This window comes from Anthonomus grandis, chromosome 3 (assembly GCF_022605725.1).
Source record: "Anthonomus grandis grandis chromosome 3, icAntGran1.3, whole genome shotgun sequence".
Classification (NCBI taxonomy): Eukaryota; Metazoa; Arthropoda; class Insecta; order Coleoptera; family Curculionidae; genus Anthonomus; species Anthonomus grandis.
The window spans coordinates 18,442,453-18,461,042 of NC_065548.1; the positions used below are offsets into that span (position 1 = coordinate 18,442,453).

General features: G+C 32.7%; 3 protein-coding genes across 4 annotated transcripts in view; 2 read left to right on the forward strand and 1 right to left on the reverse strand.

The window, feature by feature from the left end:
• The window catches only part of LOC126733881 (paired mesoderm homeobox protein 1-like), a 69,321-nt gene extending 68,473 nt beyond the window's left edge, over window positions 1-848 (forward strand). Inside the window, exon 6 of one of the 2 annotated variants that reach the window (XM_050437312.1) lies at window positions 188-848. In XM_050437312.1, coding sequence (XP_050293269.1) covers window positions 188-553 — 366 coding nt within the window. In that variant the 3' untranslated portion in view covers window positions 554-848. The remainder of the gene's footprint in view (window positions 1-187) is intronic. The other variant, XM_050437311.1, reaches the window with a different exon arrangement.
• Window positions 849-2,238: 1,390 nt separating this feature from the next.
• Window positions 2,239-7,137, reverse strand: LOC126733880 (uncharacterized). The gene is made up of 3 exons (XM_050437310.1): window positions 6,930-7,137; window positions 6,672-6,878; window positions 2,239-3,809 (listed from the first exon to the last, which is right to left on the reverse strand). Exons 1-3 carry the CDS (start codon window positions 6,968-6,970, stop codon window positions 2,363-2,365), a joined length of 1,695 nt encoding a protein of 564 aa, XP_050293267.1. The 5' UTR covers window positions 6,971-7,137; the 3' UTR covers window positions 2,239-2,362.
• A 6,598-nt stretch (window positions 7,138-13,735) lies between these two features.
• LOC126734386 (60S ribosomal protein L15) lies at window positions 13,736-17,008 on the forward strand. The gene is made up of 5 exons (XM_050437989.1): window positions 13,736-13,852; window positions 14,078-14,258; window positions 14,496-14,632; window positions 14,742-14,852; window positions 16,767-17,008. Exons 2-5 carry the CDS (start codon window positions 14,087-14,089, stop codon window positions 16,959-16,961), a joined length of 615 nt encoding a protein of 204 aa, XP_050293946.1. The 5' UTR covers window positions 13,736-13,852; window positions 14,078-14,086; the 3' UTR covers window positions 16,962-17,008.
• The last annotated feature ends 1,582 nt before the right edge of the window (window positions 17,009-18,590 follow it).

An 18,590-nucleotide genomic window follows, 5' to 3' on the forward strand; every position in this document is an offset into this window, starting at 1 on the left:
TTTGTGAGGTTTTAAAGTTATATTTTTATTCAGCGCCTAAGTGGATTTTTAAAATAACCACAGAATCTTATAGCACGCCTTAACTTGTTGATATTTTATTCTTAAATTCCGTTTTTAAGTCGCAACAATTTACTGTCTCGTTAATCAAGTTTATAAACTTAAAGCTAGTTATTATATTCAATTGCAGGTATGGTTTCAAAATCGCCGAGCGAAATTTCGGCGTAACGAACGAAGCCTCACCCTCCAAAACTCCCCAAGTGCTAAGCCGAAATCTTCCTCCCCTGTAGGAGTACCACTTAAACCCGATGGACTTACAGTAGAAAAAGTATTTACTTACCAAAACTCTCCTAGTCATCCCACTCCTGATCTTCAATATGTTATGCCTTGGAAATGCTCCTATACACAATATGGAGCCGAAAATATTTATACTAATAATTTAAATGGTACTGGATGTACGCTATTTTCTCCCAATCCGTTCAATTATGGAACTAATATGTGCAATAGATTAGCGGATATGAGTGGTATTAGATATAGACAAGAATTTAATTTATAGTGTTGTAAATATATTTTACTATATGTATTAATATTTAACGTAAGAAATATATATTATTTTGTAAAAAAAAAAAAAATTTTATCGATTAGTATATTTCATAGACATAGGAAATTTTTATGGCAAAAAAAATTGTTTCTAGGAATTTATTAAAAAGTATTTTTATAAATCACAGTAATATTCAACTAACGGTTCTAATTAGTTCAAAAAAGCCCGATTCAAATCAGCTCTTATTTACCCTACTCTTCAACGATGTAAAAGGCAGACTAAATTATTCATCGAATCAAATGGTCTTTTTGAAAATTATAATTGATTCTACGAAAATGTAATAAATTATAATGTGTATCTTGGTCGCATATAAAAAATCAATTAAACTACTGATTCAGTTATATGAAATTATAAGATCTTGATTCTAATAAATGAATATCCAAGAAAATACATTTTATAACGATAAAGGTTATAGGTTAATTCCGAAGGGCCAAAATGCATTTCAGTTCTATGACAAAAGTGTTTGCTTTTACTATAAGTAGCCGGTTGTATAAAAGTTTTTGTAGACATTTTATTTATATGGATATAAAATATACAAATTTTGCTGCTGAGCAAATATGACTCTCAAATCCTTTACATAATATGATCTAGCCATTGTAACATGCTCTAGAAATCAAATCACATTATATATAATGTACAAATTATGTTATGTACAAATATCAAATGTTAACTTTTGGTCTACATAATTTGAAAAGGGCTTAAAAAGGACTGGATTGCTGTGTGACCCTTGAAGAATACGTAAGAGAACAGAACTGCCTGGAAAAGTTCCCATTTTTAATCCACTGCAATCGACCAATAACCAAGAAATCAATCCAAATCAGCTCCTTTAATATGCTTGAAAGTAATTGGTGAATTATCTTATCAAGTGCTTTAAAGCTATTACGAGCTAGTTTTCGCAGCAAAGATTAAGTAGTTTTGATACGCCAGCATATTAAAGCAAGTGGAGTAACGACATCCGTATTATCGGAACGATAAATACAACAAACTGTGCAGTCTTCCAACTCTCAAACTGTGAAGTCACCAATTCATCAAGAATCTTTGGAATTATTGACCGATTTTACATTTACTGAGTTACTGTATATTCTTATCAAATGCTAATCTGGTTTTCAGAATCATTCGTATTGTTCGCTTAAAATACACCAATCCAAAAAATCAGTTTAGTCATTGATTACAAGAAAATCTGTATTTGCAAAATGATACTGTTGCACATTATATTGAAGCCTCTTGAAACAAACCACCGGAAAGATACCTTATGGCAAAGTATTCATAAACTTTTTCCCGATATTTTGCCACAAACAACGGAAACGACAACACCAAGAACGTTGCTAAGCACATATACTAAATATAAATAAAAATCTGGGATTTCTAATATCAAAAAACATCCACAATCGCTATAATAGACACCAAAGTCACTATAATACATTTGCAAGTCTAAAATTACAATGCAAATCTAAGAATATAATAAATTAAAATACTTACATATAATTAATAATCAAAATAAACTGAATAAAGTAAAACAAACATGAATATAAAATATCTAGCAAAAAGCACAGCAAAAACATCAAGAGTGTAATAGGCTTTACAAACCAGCAGGTCTTGAACATTTTTAAAATTTATCAGGAAGTAGTTAAACTATCAAGTGGTTGTTGATCACTTTATTCTATTCATAAAAATAGTTATAACATGATATTAACCCTAATAATAAAATATATCACAATATATATATCTAACTAAAACAAAAATAAAAATTGTAATGCACTTCAATTATAAAAAAGAATTAATTAATTTAAAACTAGTATCTAACAAGTTTTGCATTAACACTGCTTGGATCTCCCTAGTTTCATAGCTCTTATCATCACTAAAACTACCCATAATTCCTCTAAATGCTTCATTCATGCTGTCTTTAATAATTTTACTAACTTTTTCCTTATTTAAAGGATTCATATTATTTTCTCCCTCATTTACACATGTCTGCTTCCTCTGCTCATCTAACTCTAATAGTGTTTGTTGCAATCGTTCATTTAATTCAGAGTTTTTAGTTAATAATATTTCATTTTGAGTCTTTGCCTCAAGCAATTGTTGTTCTATGCTATTTAGATCAACATTTAATAAATTCATTTTATCATCTTTTATTTTTACATCATTTTCTAGTTTTTCTAGCCTCTCCTGGAGAATGTCTGCCTGCTTTACTTTATCTCTCAAAAAAATTAATTCAGATTCAAGAAGGCCAGACTGTTCCTTTGTAGCTTTGGCTTCCATGAGTTCTTTACATTTATCCTCATATTTGATGCTTAAATCTTGAAACTTCTTATGCATTTTTTGTAACTCGGAATTCAAATTATCAATTTTTAAACTTTGGCATTTTATCTTTGACTTTAACACACTGGTTTCCTCACAACTGTTACCATTTTTATCAGAAGATATAAAAGCATTATTTAGTTTTGCATTAATTTCTGCTAAGCTAGCTTTAAGCTCTGCATTTTGGTTAATCAGAAAATGGCTTAAACCATAATCTGGCATTGATTGTGAGTATACAAGACCAGTAGGATTCTGAGCATGCATCATTTGATTCTGAGGTACATAATAATTATTATTTGCAAAAGGCATTGAATAAGTTCTGTTATTTACTTCTGGAACAATTGGGGCTACAGTTAAAGCTTTTTCAGTACTTCCTGGAGTTTTCCTGAGCTTCCTTGGAACAGTAACAGGTTTGACTGTTTCAGTGCAACTTGATTCAGACTCATAATCAGACACTTCACTACTTTTATGTAATTCCACCATTCTTGGTAAAATTGGTTGTCCCATTTTGGTAACCCTGGATAAAATCTGTTCTTTTGTTGCATCTGAACTCTTAATATCAGAAGAAATCTCAGGTTTTGTAGAAACCTGTGTTGGATTGGTATCATCAGTCTCATCTTTATTGCCATTATTATTTTGTTCTTGTAATATGCAGTGACAATTTTCAATATGTTGTAAAAATATTTCCTTGTTTTCAACAGTATCAAAACTTAAATTCCAGAGCTTCTTCTGACTATCACAAAATGCAATAAAATTATTTTGATATTTTACAAATATCAGTGATTTGTCTAATGTTTCTCTAATGAGGATCTTGGTTTTATCCTGGTAGATCATTAGTTCTGTAACAGATTTTATAGGATTTGATGTGAGAGCCACCATGTACTTGCCCATAAGTTTGTTTTTACCATTGTCACTAAAAAATATTTAAATTAGGTGTCAAATCTGAATTACTGAATTAATGGTGTGTTAAAGTAGACTATAGAATAGTTATTACAAAAGGTTTCACAAAATTTTTCACACCAATATTACTACAGTTCATTCACAACTAAGAGGCCAGACATAAACAAATGTATACTTAGCTGTAGGTTTCACTTTCTCTTGGAATTTTATAGAATGTTGACTAATTAGAAGCAATGTAGGTTTAAATCACAAGACAGTTTTACCACTATCCGAAACTCTTTATTTTAATCTCAATACATGTTTTGTCAATGATGCTAACATCTTCGGGAGAATATTAAAACTGAGGATTTGAGTGTCACACCAAAGGTTCCAACCATAAGACTAATGCAGGTTTGTTTATGTCTAGCTTTTTAATGTAAATAGCGCAGAGTTTTTTCTTGTTTCTACATAAATGATTTCTATGATCTTCTAAAACACTTTTAGTCAAAATATAATAAATTAATTGAATTTGTCTCAGACATTTTTTAAATTACTGTATGGGCTGTTGCCAATTTTGCCAGATGATTGACTAACCCTTTAACCAACTTTTTTATAATAAATAATAAATACTAAAACCGATTCCAAGCGGTCTATCAGTAATTACCGTTCCTAAATGGTATTAACCAAACACGTCCAAGCGGTTATAGTTAGTTATAGCAGGATGCCATTTTCAGATTCTTGTAGAGTGTGTATCTATCTATGAATTCCAAGCAGGCTGCAGCAGCGGTGTTCTGTGATCTGTCCAAGGCTTTCGATTGTGTGGATCATGGAATACTGCTGTCAAAGCTTGATTTTTACGGATTTAGGGGAGTGGCTTCGGGGTGGTTGAAGTCATACCTGTCTTGCCACACCCAGAGGGTGGTTGCATCTGGATTCTCGTCACGGATAGCACATCTTAAATGTGGTGTACCTCAAGGGTCAGTGTTGGGTCCTATTCTATTTTTATTATACGTTAATGACTTAAGCTCTCTATAACTGCATGGACTAGTGGTTCAGTTTGCCGATGATACTACAATTCTGTGGCATAACAAAGATCAAAAAGTAGTCAAATCTCTCATAGTAGAGGACCTTCCCAAAATTAAAGAGTGGTGCATCTGCAATCAGCTTGTATTCAATGTTGATAAGAGTTTTGTTCTGGGCTTTAAGTGTAATGTAGAGGGTTTTTTGTTTGATGAGCAGAGCCCACTACATGGTAGGGATTATTGTCGATTTCTCGGCCTTTTCATTGATGAGAGTTTAAGGTTTGACAACCATGTTTTGGGCCTCTCTGCTAAACTTTCTTCTGGTTGTTTTGCAGTCAGAGTTGCCAGGCATGAGTTGGGGGGGTTGTTGGCTCGTTCAGTTTATTTCGCCTTAATAGACTCTAATATCTGTTATGGGTTGCCATTTTGGGGTTTGTGCTCCAAGGGACTCCTTAACATAATTTTTACTATTCAGAAAAAAGCATTAAGGTATCTGTGTGATGTTGGTCTGAGAGTCTCTTGTAAACCTCTTTTTGTAGCTGAAAGAATTTTAACAGTTTTCTCACTCTTTATATTGGAAACTGCAACACTCATACATAAGTCCGTAAGTCCACCATCCTGCACGAGTCATAATACTCATCAAATGGGCAACTTATCTCTTCCAATCCACACCTCCTCATTTTAATATTTAAAATTAATTATAATATATCTGTTGATCAGATTTATTTTATTTATTTTTTTTTTTATTATTCTTGTTTTATGTTGGTTCTCGCCTTTTCTTTTCTTCTTTTTTGGTTTTTTCTTTGATTATATAAAATATGCTTCTATGTACAATCAAAATCGATTCTGTATTCTGTTTTTGTCTTTTCTGTCTGTTTGTATCCTGTATAACGAAATAAATACTTGTATTATAAATTCTAGGATTAGGAAGCTTTTAGCAAATAAAGTATATTTTGACTTTGACTTTGACTAGTTATAAGTGCTTGAGATACGTGACGTCACCAATTAGCCCTTTATACATCATAAATTTGGAACAGCAATTACCCACACTCGGAGCTGTTAAACGTCAAATGTCAAAGATATTGAAATAAGTGCAGAAAAAAATAAAACAAACAACAAATTATTTCCTTTTTAAAAATGATACAAAATTTATTATTGCTAATAAGTTTTGTTTTTTGATAATTATGTTTAAGAACTAGGTAATTACATATAATATTACTGTCGTCTGGGGTATTATTTAAAAACAAACAAAATGATGATAGTGACAGCTGACAAATTACGAAGTTACTTCAACCAAAAGACTGTTCAAGGTGAACCAAGGGCTTAATCGCGGTTAAAACCGATAGATCTCTTGGAATCGGTTATTGCTTTGTTTTAGCAGCCATTAAAAAGAAAGTGACAAACAAGAATTTATCAACAGACAAGTAGTCATCTAGGAATTAAATAAATTTTTTCTTAAAGAGACCTACTTTTTTCAAAAAAGCGGCAAGTTTGATCAACAGTCTCCAACTTATATTTCAATTGAAAGCAGGTTACATATGTTTTGCCCCTAAAGGTATTAGACTAATCAACAAAATGATCTTCAGAAACTGTTGATATACAGTTTCTGAAGATCATGTTCTTAAAAACATGTGCACTAATAGATTGTAAATTAGAGTATCCATTTTTTGTAAGAATTGACCAATTCAAATATACCAATTTGTCTCACACATTATGTTTATTGGTAATTCACCTACAATTATCATTAAATCAATTTAAATAATAACTTGTTTGTTATACTTGTGGTTTACCCTTGTCTAACCATTTCTTTATGAAAAAGATTAAGATGCAAACATAAATAATCATATTTTTATTTTAAATCTTTTTTCACTTACGCCTTCCATAATGTAATCACTTTTGCAAATATCACAGATGACAGAGGCTGAGTTTGTCCTTCATCAAGCTTATTTTTCATAACTGTCTGGTTAAGATCAACTGCATTATTGCTTGTGGGTTTTGGTTGTTTAGGGGCTTTATATGTTAGACTGGTGTTACTATCCTCAGATCCCGTTGATAAACCGAATATTGAGGCCAATTTTGAACTAAAAAGAGGAAAAAGAAGTGACATGATTATAGAAAGCAATTGTACACACCTAGGAGAAAGAGTAAAATCTTCATCATCTGTATCGAACATTTTGTATGCACAAAAAACTATATTTTTTTAATAACTTATTTAATTTAATTATAATTTATCAGTTCAATGGTAGTGTTAAAATAGATTGTATGGCTCCTATTTTTGTTTACAAATTTTGTTGGGTTTGTTGTATATATGCCTATTGGCATTTCTGACAAAACTGACAGATGACTGAGTTTTGACAGTCGACAACACAGAAGTATTTTGGCTGATCGATTTTTCGCTAACGGTTGTTCAAAGGCACTTTTTCATTTTCTATAAAACTATTTGTTATTTATGAAAATCGAGTGAATTCATTTATTATCGGATTATATATTGATATCTAATTATATATGCTAATATATTAGGAATTAATTAACAATATTCACTTAAAGTACCTACCGTGTCATAGTTTTCAGGAATAGGGCCCCATTAGTGCAAATGCACCATATCACGCAACATAAATATCTAAAGCTATTGATACACCTTTGCTGCTAATTTGCGAATATAAAGCACGTTTCAAGTTCCCACTTGAAAATTATAGGTTGCATCGCAAATGGTTTAGCAAGATTGCTACCTGTTAATATTAGATATCTAAACCTATTAACACCATCTAGTGGTAGTTTGAGTAAAGTGCCGTATTCAGTATGTCGTGTTGCCTAACCGCTTATAATATAAACCTATATATTTGTGTTCTGTGATATAAACTGTCAGTATTAAAAAATAAAGTAGTAGTTGTCGTGATCTTAAGTGCAAGTACACATTCGGCGCAATAGACTCAAAATTTATCATATCCCGTTATATCGCTTTCATACGTTAAAACGCACATTGAGAAACTGAAATAATTATCGATCAAACGAACTTATCTGTGTGAAGTTCGATTAATATGCTGAGAGCTTCGTTCGAAGAAATTAATTTTACTGCGTAGTATCGGTTTAAGATACTCTCTGCAGCACACTTTTAAAAAGTTAAATCAGTCGCTGGTCTGATATGTTGCTACGTAGCAGATGCTATATGTGCACTTAACCGACTTCTGACTATAACCCACGAACTTGATAATATACCTTTAAATGTTTTAAAAATAAATATACAGTACAAGCTCGGTAACATGAACACAAAAAAACCAACCCTAGCTCATACTACCGATTGTTCACATTATGGGATGAGGATGATTATTATGTTTTTTTTTTGTAAAGAGACTAAATTATAAGTTTCAAGCCTTTGTTTATTTACTTAGTATGTATTATTTATAATACCTATGTATTAAAAAATACCTACAAAATTTATTTAAAAAAAGAAGTAATTTTTAATTGCTTTTAGATATTGTATTTAAAATTACAGTTTTTTCTTAAAGTTTTTAATGCATAAAATGTCGTCAATATTAACAAAGTTTTCTTGTGCCCATTGAATGCATAGCTTTAATGCTCCAATGGCTTCAGAATATCTTATTTTACGCTTTGGATCTTCAATGACCTGACAGTCGTCTTCTTCTTCCGAAACAGCATTATCATTTGGATCATCATTAAGGTTAATGCCAGCATCATCCTTATTCCATTCAGTGATATCGTTTCAGCCTATAACAAAATTGTATTTATAGTAAAGAATACAGTAGCCTATTGTAAAAAAAATACCTCGTGAACCTCCCTTAGTAAACTTAGAGTCTCCGAAATAACTTGATCAGCCTCTTCGTCTTTCCAAATTTTTGTAAGTTCGCTTAATGGTATGGAATCTTCATCTGTATTTTTTGACAGTACAGGATACCAACATTTAGATAAGGTTCTCGGTGTAATTTTTTGCCAAGCACTATGTAAATGCAACATGGCGTCTTTAAGTGTAAGTTTTTTTAATGAATCGATTACATGTTCATCAGTTGCCACAATTGAAGTTAACAAACTCTTCCTGTAATATAGTTTTGTGAGTCTCAGAGCGTTTTGATCCATCGGCTGGATTAGCGGGGTCACATTAGGAGGCATAAACATAGCAAATATGTTTTCGTCATCTGTTTTTAATGTGTCTGCTGGAGGATGGGAAGGAGCATTATCTAAGAGTAGAATAGCTTTCAGTGGAAGATGTTGTTCTTTTAGATACTGCTTCACCTAAAATCATTCAGAAATGGAAAATGGATTTAATGGTTATGATTAAAATCACTTACTTCTGGAACAAAGTGGTAAAAAAACCAATCCTTAAATATCTCTGCAGTCATCCATGAGTTTTTGGAATTTTTATAAATGACCGGATTTCTAAAGTGCTTAAAACAGCGGAGATTTTTTGATTTTCCAAGCACCAGCGGTTTTAATTTGAAACAACCTGTAGCATTTGCACATCCTAAGAAGGTCACCCGTTGTTTTGCAATTTTCATTCCTGGAGCCGTTTTTTCAGCAATCGAAACATATGTTTTATCTGGGAGAAGTTTCCAATACAACCCCGTTTCATCGGCATTAAAAAGTTGATTTTCCGTAATTCCAAGCTCATCAATAACTTTTTTTAATTGTTCTTAACGGCCCAACCAGTTCCGGCTGAGATGATAATTTCTCACCGGATATTTTTAGAAATCGTATTCCATGACGGACTTTAAAACGTTGCAGCCATCCATCACTTGCACTAAACTTCATTGTCGCAGGATATACATTTCCAAAAATTCTGACTGCTTTTTGTTTTAATATATCGCTGCTTATTGAAAGATTTTTTTCTCTTTGAGTAAGGAACCATTTGTACAACTGTTTTTCCATTTCTGGGTACTCACAAGATATTAACGTACACTTTTTGTTTGGTCCTAATGAGTTGGTTACCCTTTCAAGAATCTTCTCCCTTTTCTTCTTGATCGAACAAATTGTTGATTTAGCAACTCCGTATTTTCTAGCCAGTATAGTAACTGACACACCTTTTCGATGTTCTTGAATAATATTTGCTTTTTGTTGTAGAGTAAGGGCCTTGTTTTTGACAGTTTTGCCCATTTTGAGAATCGTGCAAAGAAAGGTTGTTACCGAATTTATTACTCAAGCGTTTAAAGTTAACTGAAAACTGAAGAATCAAAGCCATATAAACGCCGTGAACCATGCACACATGCTACGACAAGTCAAAAACCAGCGAGACAGTCAAAATATTACTGGCATATTGGCTCAAAAATCGTTTAAAAATGTATTGTTTAATTGTTCACATTATCGAGCAGACTTCTGTTCACACTATAGAGTACCTAATACAAAAAATATTTTATTCACAAAACCGAGTTGTTCGTATATGAGTGTTTACGCCACCGAGCTTATACTGTACCTGTTTTTTTACTTTTAAAAGCTGGACTGCTAATGCATATGACGCCCTTAACCAAAAATGACCCCTGACTGGTGGCCGCCATTTTTATCGTGGTTGGGTCTTTTTGATGTTGGTCACTCTAAACATTTTCAGTGTTGCCAACAATAAATATATGAAAAAAAGGTAATAACGTTGACGAGGCTGACATTTGACCTGTGTTGTAATCTGTCATGAACTAAATTTAATTTTTTTATTGGGTGCGTTTTTAAATTCAGCAGGATTTTTTGATGGATTCCATCAAATGGTTGACAGATTGACAGCTGTTTGACAGATGACGTAAAACAGCTGATTTGTGATGTAACATCAACCGATGGAAAAATAAACGTTTTTTGTATTTTTGTGTTTTGTTTTCCTGTTTTGATTTGACTTTTCAGTTGATTTCCAAATTTATTTTTCCTCCTTAGATTTCCTCTTGGTTGTTATGTTTTAGTAGAACTTCAAGTAACGTGCCAGGGTGCGAAAAAATATTACCCCTATGCCCTTGCATCTTGCACTTTGCAAAAAAAATCTTAAATTAAATAAATGTAGTTAAAAGGTAATTATTATGGTTTTGCGCGTAAGACGCACTTTTACGCAACCACTTGTGTGCCACTTGTAGTATTGCGTTAGGGTCATTTGTATCAGATGTTGAATTTCGGAAATTTTATTTATGGATAAATCTAAAATAGCACAGACCTTTTTAATTAGTTTGGTTAATAAGAGTGCCCAAAGTTCGAGTAATATACAACATACAACTTACAACTTATAACTTAGTTAAAAAAATGTATGTATCACGGAAATGAGGCGACAATCTTAGAGTCGGAATATTATGAGAAAATGCCAGTAACCTGAGATGCACCAAAATCCATTTCGTACCATATAAATCGACACTTGGATGCGCGAATGTTGACGCCTGTTGATGTCTCTGGCATTTTCTCATAATATTCCGACTCTACAAAACAAAACCAAAATTCCTAGACATTGGAATTATTAACACAGAAAATTTGAGGTCATAATAAAATTTCATAATTTGTTATTCAAAATAAAATTTAAGAAATATTCAAATAGCTAGGTAACAATTTAAATTAATCTTTCGTAGTCTGTACAGAAAGACAATTAAAGCAGCAAAATCTAATTATTATAGGGATCGCTTAAATATGTCATCAAATAGGCAAAGAGAGTGTTGGTCGATTATTAATGATTTTAGACATTGCCATAGAAAAGTATCGGAACCGGAGTTAAGACCTGACATTTTAAACGACTATTATTGTGATATACCTAATATCTTGCTCAAGGGCATTCGTAGTAACATTGATCCCTTACACTATCTTCAACAAGTGTCGGTTGAGCATTCATTTTTCTTTTATCCTGTCGAACTTACCGAAGTAAAAAATGAAATCAAACGCCTGAAAAACCATAAATCATCTGGAGCTGATGGGATATCTTCGAGGTTGTTACTCTTTTTGCCTGATTCAGCCTTAAATGCTTTAGTTTCTGCCATAAACAATTCTTTACATAATGGCATTTTTCCTTCATGTTTAAAAGAGGCAGTGGTTATCCCTCTTCATAAGGGTGGAGATTTGGATCAGCCTTGTAATTTTCGTCCCATTTCTATTTTGTCTACCCTCTCTAAGATAGTTGAAAAACTTGCAAAAAGCAAAATTTTGTCCTTTTTACATCATAATGGCATTTTGTCTGCAAATCAGTTTGGATTTTAAGCCGGTAAAGGGACTCATGATGCTGTTTTTAGCTTTTTGGAGAGCGTCTATGTGTCCTTGAATTCTGGAGAGTCATCGGCGGCAGTGTTTTGTGATCTATCCAAAGCATTTGACTGTGTGGATCATGGAATACTGTTATCTAAGCTCGATAAATATGGTTTTAGAGGCGTAGCGTTGCGATGGCTTGAGTCCTATCTATCAAATCGTACTCAGAAGGTTACAGTGTCTGGGCGTTTGTCTGCTTCTAGATCCCTAAAATGCGGCGTTCCCCAGGGTTCAGTGTTGGGACCACTGTTATTTTTACTGTATGTGGATGACTTGAGTTCATTGAAACTGCAGGGCAAGGTGGTTCAGTTTGCTGATGATACCACCATACTATGGAGCCATAAAAATTCTGATTATATTAAGACTTGTATCCTTGAAGACCTTCAGATTTTATCAGGGTGGTGTGCTTCCAACAGGCTCGTGTTTAATGTAAGAAAGACGTCTATTATGGGGTTTAAGTGCGATGTTCAGGGTCTGATGTTTGACGAAAATTCCTTCTTGCAGAATAAAGAGTGCTGCAAGTTCCTAGGAATTACCATTGATGGTCGCCTTCGGTTTGAAGATCATATTTTACATTTAGCTAGGAAATTATCTTCTGGATGTTTTGCAGTAAGAATGGCAAAACAAGAGCTGGGAGGAGTGGTTGCACGTTCAGTGTACTTTTCACTTATTGAATCTCATATTCGGTATGGCTTGCCTTTTTGGGGTTTAACCAATAAGGGGCTACTTAACATTATCTTTGTTATTCAAAAAAAAGCAGTTAGATACCTGTGTTCTGCTAAGTTAAGAGATTCTTGCAAACCCCTCTTCATTTCTGAAAAAATCCTAACTCTTTTTTCACTCTTTATCTTAGAAACAGCTGCTCTTATTCATAAAATTTCCAAACTACCCTCTGACACTGGCCATTTGACTCGTCGTGTAAATGATGTTCCCCTACCTATTCCTACGTCTTCCCTTACCAAAAACTCATTAATTTACATAAGTAAAAAAATTTACATTCATGTTCCTCTGTATGTTAGACATATATCGAATGTTAAGAAATTTAAAAGAGAATTAAAGTCGCTTTTATTGGCTAAGGCATATTATAACCTGGATGACTTTTTTAATGATAGGTTTTAACCTTGGACATGTTGGAAAGTTTTCTTTTTTTCCTTTTTTTTTCTCTAGTTTTGTCAACAAGTTTACCTTTATTTGGTAATTGATTGTTTTACTTAGTTATCTTTAATTCAAGTATGTTCAAAAAGTTTTGTCTTCTTGTGTTTAATTTTGTTCATTGTTTTGTCAATTTTTGAAATTGTATTTGTGTTTTGTTTTTTTAGCTTGTAGGATGCTTGTACACAAGATTATTCTTACGTAATATAGCACATTTTCTTTCTTTCTTTCTTTCTTTCATCCACCAACGCCTTTGACATCTTAATTTATTTTTTTTCTTTCGTAAATTTTGAGCACAAGTCAATACAATAATGCCTGCAGCAACACCGGCGGCTAAAGTTTTAGCTTCCATTTTATTTCACCTAGGTTTAAACTTATATAAATTTTAAAACAAATAATATAAATTTTACAAATATAAATTTGATGCGCCAGAGCAAACGTTGGAACCAATATGTGTCCAATGTTTCAACTGAAAAGTTCGTAGCATCGTGTGGGAGGTACACTGGCAAAACGCTGTGTGTCGAACGTTGTACCAAACGTTGGGTCGAACGTTGGACCAAACGTTTGCCACATCGTCTGGGAGCGGCTTAAGTAAAATGTCAACGCGTCAACAATGTCAATGCTATTCAACTTGCTAGCATCTTTGCTGTCAATGTCAACATTGTCAAGATTCTTTTCAGACATTTCTTTAGTTTTGTAGGTATGTTTTGAATTTTCTTTTCTAATTTATCTTAAAAAATTGTGGCCATCTTCAATGAAAACCGACTTAAATGGTCCCTAACTAACCACTTAAAGTCCGTTCTGTGCGATGCTCTCGATATTTTAGACGTAATTTGCGGGAAAATAGAAAATAAAACTTAGAAAAACAATCGCCTAGGCTAGGTTATAACACAGATCTTGATTTTTGTTCTACCTTTGGCTTTAGGTTTCCAAAATGGGAGCTTACAAATATATCCAGGAGCTCTATAGAAAGAAACAAAGTGATGTTCTCAGGTTTTTGTTGAGAGTTCGCGTATGGCAATACCGCCAGCTGACTAAACTTCATAGGGCTCCCAGGCCAAGTCGTCCAGACAAGGCAAGAAGATTAGGATACAGAGCTAAGCAAGGTAAGCTCAAGTTTAAATAAGTTATAAAACCAGAAAAAGCACTGCCGATCAGTTTCTAGTTAGTTATCATAACTCAGTAACTTTTGCATCAGTGCAAGACCATAATTATGCATTGGCCAGCATGTTTTTAACCAACTTTGTTAAAAACTATCTAGAACTCTGCAACATTCTATAGATTAATCAATTGTTACTTTAGGAAAATATTGCTGGAAACTAAATGTAAATATTCTTTTTTAGGTTTTGTAATCTTTAGAATTAGAGTCCGCCGTGGTGGTCGCAAGCGTCCAGTACCAAAAGGTGCAACCTATGGTAAACCAAAAAGCCATGGAGTCAATGAGTTGAAACCTGTGCGCAATCTGCAATCTATTGCTGAGGTAAGTTGTAATCTTAGTTCCTACTTTTTTTTAAAGTTCATATTTTTAACTATTTGATAATATATTATTCTAATGTAAATGAGTGTTAAAATTGGTTTTTTATTTTCAGGAAAGAGTAGGCAGAAGGTGTGGTGGTCTTAGAGTACTTAACTCATATTGGGTTGGGCAGGACTCTTCCTACAAATACTTTGAAATTATTCTTGTAGACCCCTCACATAATGTAAGTATTGTATCAAAGGTGATTAGCATTTAGTGGAAAGCAATTAATGCATAGTTTATCTTGTGAATACTTAATAATATTGCAAATAATTTATGTTTCTAATTGATGGGGCTGATATATTGAAAATGTTGGTATTTAAAAATCTCAGACTAAAATAGAATAAATCTTTGAGTGTTAACTGTGGTAATTTTTGCAATCTATGATGCATCTAATGCAGTTTCTTGTTAACTCTACTAATAAACTTCTGATAGTTTTATCAAGTTCATAATCTAGAATCAATATTATTTATGTTGGTTGATTATATTGGAATTATTTTTTTAGGTTGTTCCTAATTACATATTAAATAATAATATTTATGTGACGGGTGTGCAATAATTAAATGATAATTTCTTATATTTTAAATTACTGTTAAGGTAACTGGCATAGCTCCTTCATTTCAAAGCAGCAGATTTTTTTTTGCTTCTCATAATACTGTTATAGTTTTTTAGTTTTTGTCTCGAAAAAACTAAAATTTATGATTATATTAATCATCTAATAACATTTTCATATTGTATGTTTTCAAAAGATTATTACAATTATAATAGTACAGTCTAGTATACATACCACTATTGTATATCAATGTTAGCCTGCAATGGCATCACCTTTATTGAAAAAAAATGACAACTCAGTATATCAGTTCACTCTTAAAATCTTTTGTTTAGCATACAATTTTTTTTTAATGAAACTGTCATTTTAAAACAAAACAAAGGAAAATGCCTTAATTTAAGCAAAAGGAGGTAAAGAAAAAGTGCCATAAAAAGTAAGTAGTCATTGACGTAAAAGCTAAACAATGGTATATAGGTGTCATGTCAACTTAGTAAAAAATGTATTTACTTAATAGAAGACAGTATATTCAATTAAAATAAATAAAGAGTCTGGCTTTCCAGCACAACTTTTAAGCAAACAATTAAAATAAATTATTTGAATATGTATTAATATTAATGGCATATTGTTAGAGAAAATATGAAGTAAAAAATATTTAGGATTAAATGTTTATGAAATTTGAGTTGGTGACATCACATAATAAAAAAATATGAAAATACTGCTTCAATTTAAGAGCACCATTTGTCAGAAGAAACTAAATTTAAAGTTATAATGTATTTCTTTTAACACTTCAGATATCTTTTGCCACTCTGCTGGGGTATGTGTGCTGAATCAAATTTTCATAAAGCACAAATATTACAAAACAAAATTCTTAAAACAATTTTTAATTATAATTTGCTTACTATCACAGATAATTTATACTGAACTACATTTAAAAAGGTTACAGGAAATGTTAGAAATTGAATAATGTAAAATAGTATATAAATAAAATGCTTCATGTTCAACAAAAAAGTAACTTAAATAATGTAATTAAAAGCCTAACTATAATGTGCATAATTACCATACAAGATCTCATGGTTGTACTGATCAAGTTAGTATAAGGACTAATATAGGTTTAAGTAATCCAAGTATGGATGCAATTAAAACATTTCGTAAACTATATAAGAAATAAATAATTATAATGGTTTTGTTAGAAAATTAAAATCAATTTAATATTAGTTACTAGTTTTAGAGCTATGTAATAACTTCAAGAATTTTCTGTTTTGTTATTCTTGAGGCCAGTTTTTAGAACACTGATTTGAAATTTTTTTAACATTAAGTTTATTGCATCAAGTTTTGCTTCTATAAATCATCAAAACAAAAAAAATAAAATGTTTGCTTGATATTCTACATTCACTATCAGCTTTTTTTCTTTAACTTGACACTAATATCCAATGTTAAAATATAATATTTATTATTTAAGAAGTTAACAAAATTCTAAAGTTTCTTAATAAACTTTTTTTGTTATTTACTAGGTGCTTTAGGAATATTCATTTAATTATTTATTTCCAGGCTATCAGGAAAGATCCTAAGGTTAACTGGATCGTAAACGCTGTTCACAAACACCGTGAACTCAGGGGAAAGACATCCTCGGGCAGATCATCTCGTGGTTTGGGCAAAGGACACAGGTTCTCGCAAACCAAGGGTGGTTCCAGGAGGGCTGCATGGCTCAGGAGGAACTCTCTGCAATTACGCAGAAAGCGTTAAGTTTTTTTATAATTTGATTTTAAGGATTAAAAAAGAGCTAAAAAATACTTTCAGACAGTTTTATTTTGTGTTCTTCCCAATTTTTATATGAATTATATATTCTTGTTTTGTTTTAGTGTCCTTTTGCCTACAAAATATAAATTTAGTTTTCTATAATTTGCTTTTGACAGTACTCTGTTGAAATAAGGAATTGAGGTATTAATAAGATAAGGTTTATACAAAAATGGTGATTACTTAATATTTTATCCAATTGACGGAAAATCCATTACCTGTGTAGTAAGTGGCAACCATATTACAGCACGATACTCTAGAACGATAATAAGCTAATTTAGTGCCTTCAAGGGAAAATCATTTGCAATTCCTTGTAACAAACCCAAGTAATTTAGAAAAAAAAATTTATGCAGTGGCGGCTTAAGTTGGACATCTTTGAAGAAAAAATGCCAGAGGTGCAACAACACCCACAGGTTTTATAATTAATGATAAGTCGACTAATCAAGTACAGCAAATTTAAAAACAGATTAATTCAGTTTAGTTTAAAATTACTCCTGTTCTACCATTAATATATATTTTTGCGAGAATATAGATTTATTTCTTAATCTTTACTAGTCTGCCAGATTTTAAGTTATCGGACAGCGGTTTTAAACCCAAATTTCTTCACATTGATGATTTTTAAAGTCTTAAAAAAATCTTACATATTCAACCATTGCAGATGCAATTTTTTAAATATTAATTTGCATCACAAAAACCTAGCCAGCAACACCAAGAAAAAACGCAATCATATTTATTTTTTAGGCCAGATATAAAGAAAGCACATCAAATTCTCATTCTAAAAATGTTAATAAATCATTCTAAAAAATCTTAATATGTTACATTGCAAATAAGTTAGACTTGATTAAAAAAAAAGTATTGAATTGTCAAAACAGTGGGCTGCCGAGGCAGTTGTGCATATAGGTCTCCTGATGGACCCGTCATGCCCCACCGGAGTTGACCAGAGCCCAACGGCCTTAGAGAAACCGATAAGGCTCTCTGGTCTGAAGGACTTAAAGTCACTCGGTACACTGAAAGTGTTATCCAAGTATTTGAACCTGGCGCGCGTGAGTGCTGGGCACTCCCCGACTACATGGTCAACGGTTTCATCCTCACAGCACCATCGGCATGCCGGGTTGTCCACAATACCGATAGTATGGAGATGGCTTCTTGTGAGGAGTGCCAGTGACCGGTTAAAAGATCTGTCACTAGCCGAATTTCGCGTCTTTTTAGGCGTAGTAGATTTTTGGTGAGACAGGCAGAGAGCCCACCTATGTGTGCTTTGGCCTGTCTCATACCAGGGGACTCGGTCCATCTTCGGTGCGTCCACTTGTCCAGCAGACCCTTCATTGACGCGACCGCAACGCATTTGGCGATACCAACTATGGGTTCCGGCCCCATCGGCACATCCGGATCGCGGATCCCAGTCTGGCAAGAGAGTCCGCTTCCTCATTACCTGCATGGCCTGCGTGGCCAAGTATCCAGACGAGCTGGACCCTGCAGCCAACCTGTACCAGTTTTTTCAGGACTTTTATGCACTCTAGTATAAGCTTGGAGCTTACAGCTTACCTACCTCTGCGGCCGTGATAGCCTTAATGGCAG

What these genes read in the sequence shown, in the direction of transcription:
- LOC126733880 (XM_050437310.1), bottom strand. Translation starts at nt 6,970, where the DNA reads ATGTTCGATACAGATGATGAAGATTTTACTCTTTCTCCTAG. An exon ending in GATTTTACTCTTTCTCCTAG is followed by an intron (nt 6,879 to 6,929) that starts GTGTGTACAATT and finishes TCCTCTTTTTAG; the next exon opens with TTCAAAATTGGCCTCAATAT. An exon ending in GTGATTACATTATGGAAGGC is followed by an intron (nt 3,810 to 6,671) that starts GTAAGTGAAAAA and finishes AATATTTTTTAG; the next exon opens with TGACAATGGTAAAAACAAAC.
- LOC126734386 (XM_050437989.1), top strand. Translation starts at nt 14,087, where the DNA reads ATGGGAGCTTACAAATATATCCAGGAGCTCTATAGAAAGAAACAAAGT. An exon ending in AGGATACAGAGCTAAGCAAG is followed by an intron (nt 14,259 to 14,495) that starts GTAAGCTCAAGT and finishes ATTCTTTTTTAG; the next exon opens with GTTTTGTAATCTTTAGAATT. An exon ending in TTGTAGACCCCTCACATAAT is followed by an intron (nt 14,853 to 16,766) that starts GTAAGTATTGTA and finishes ATTTATTTCCAG; the next exon opens with GCTATCAGGAAAGATCCTAA.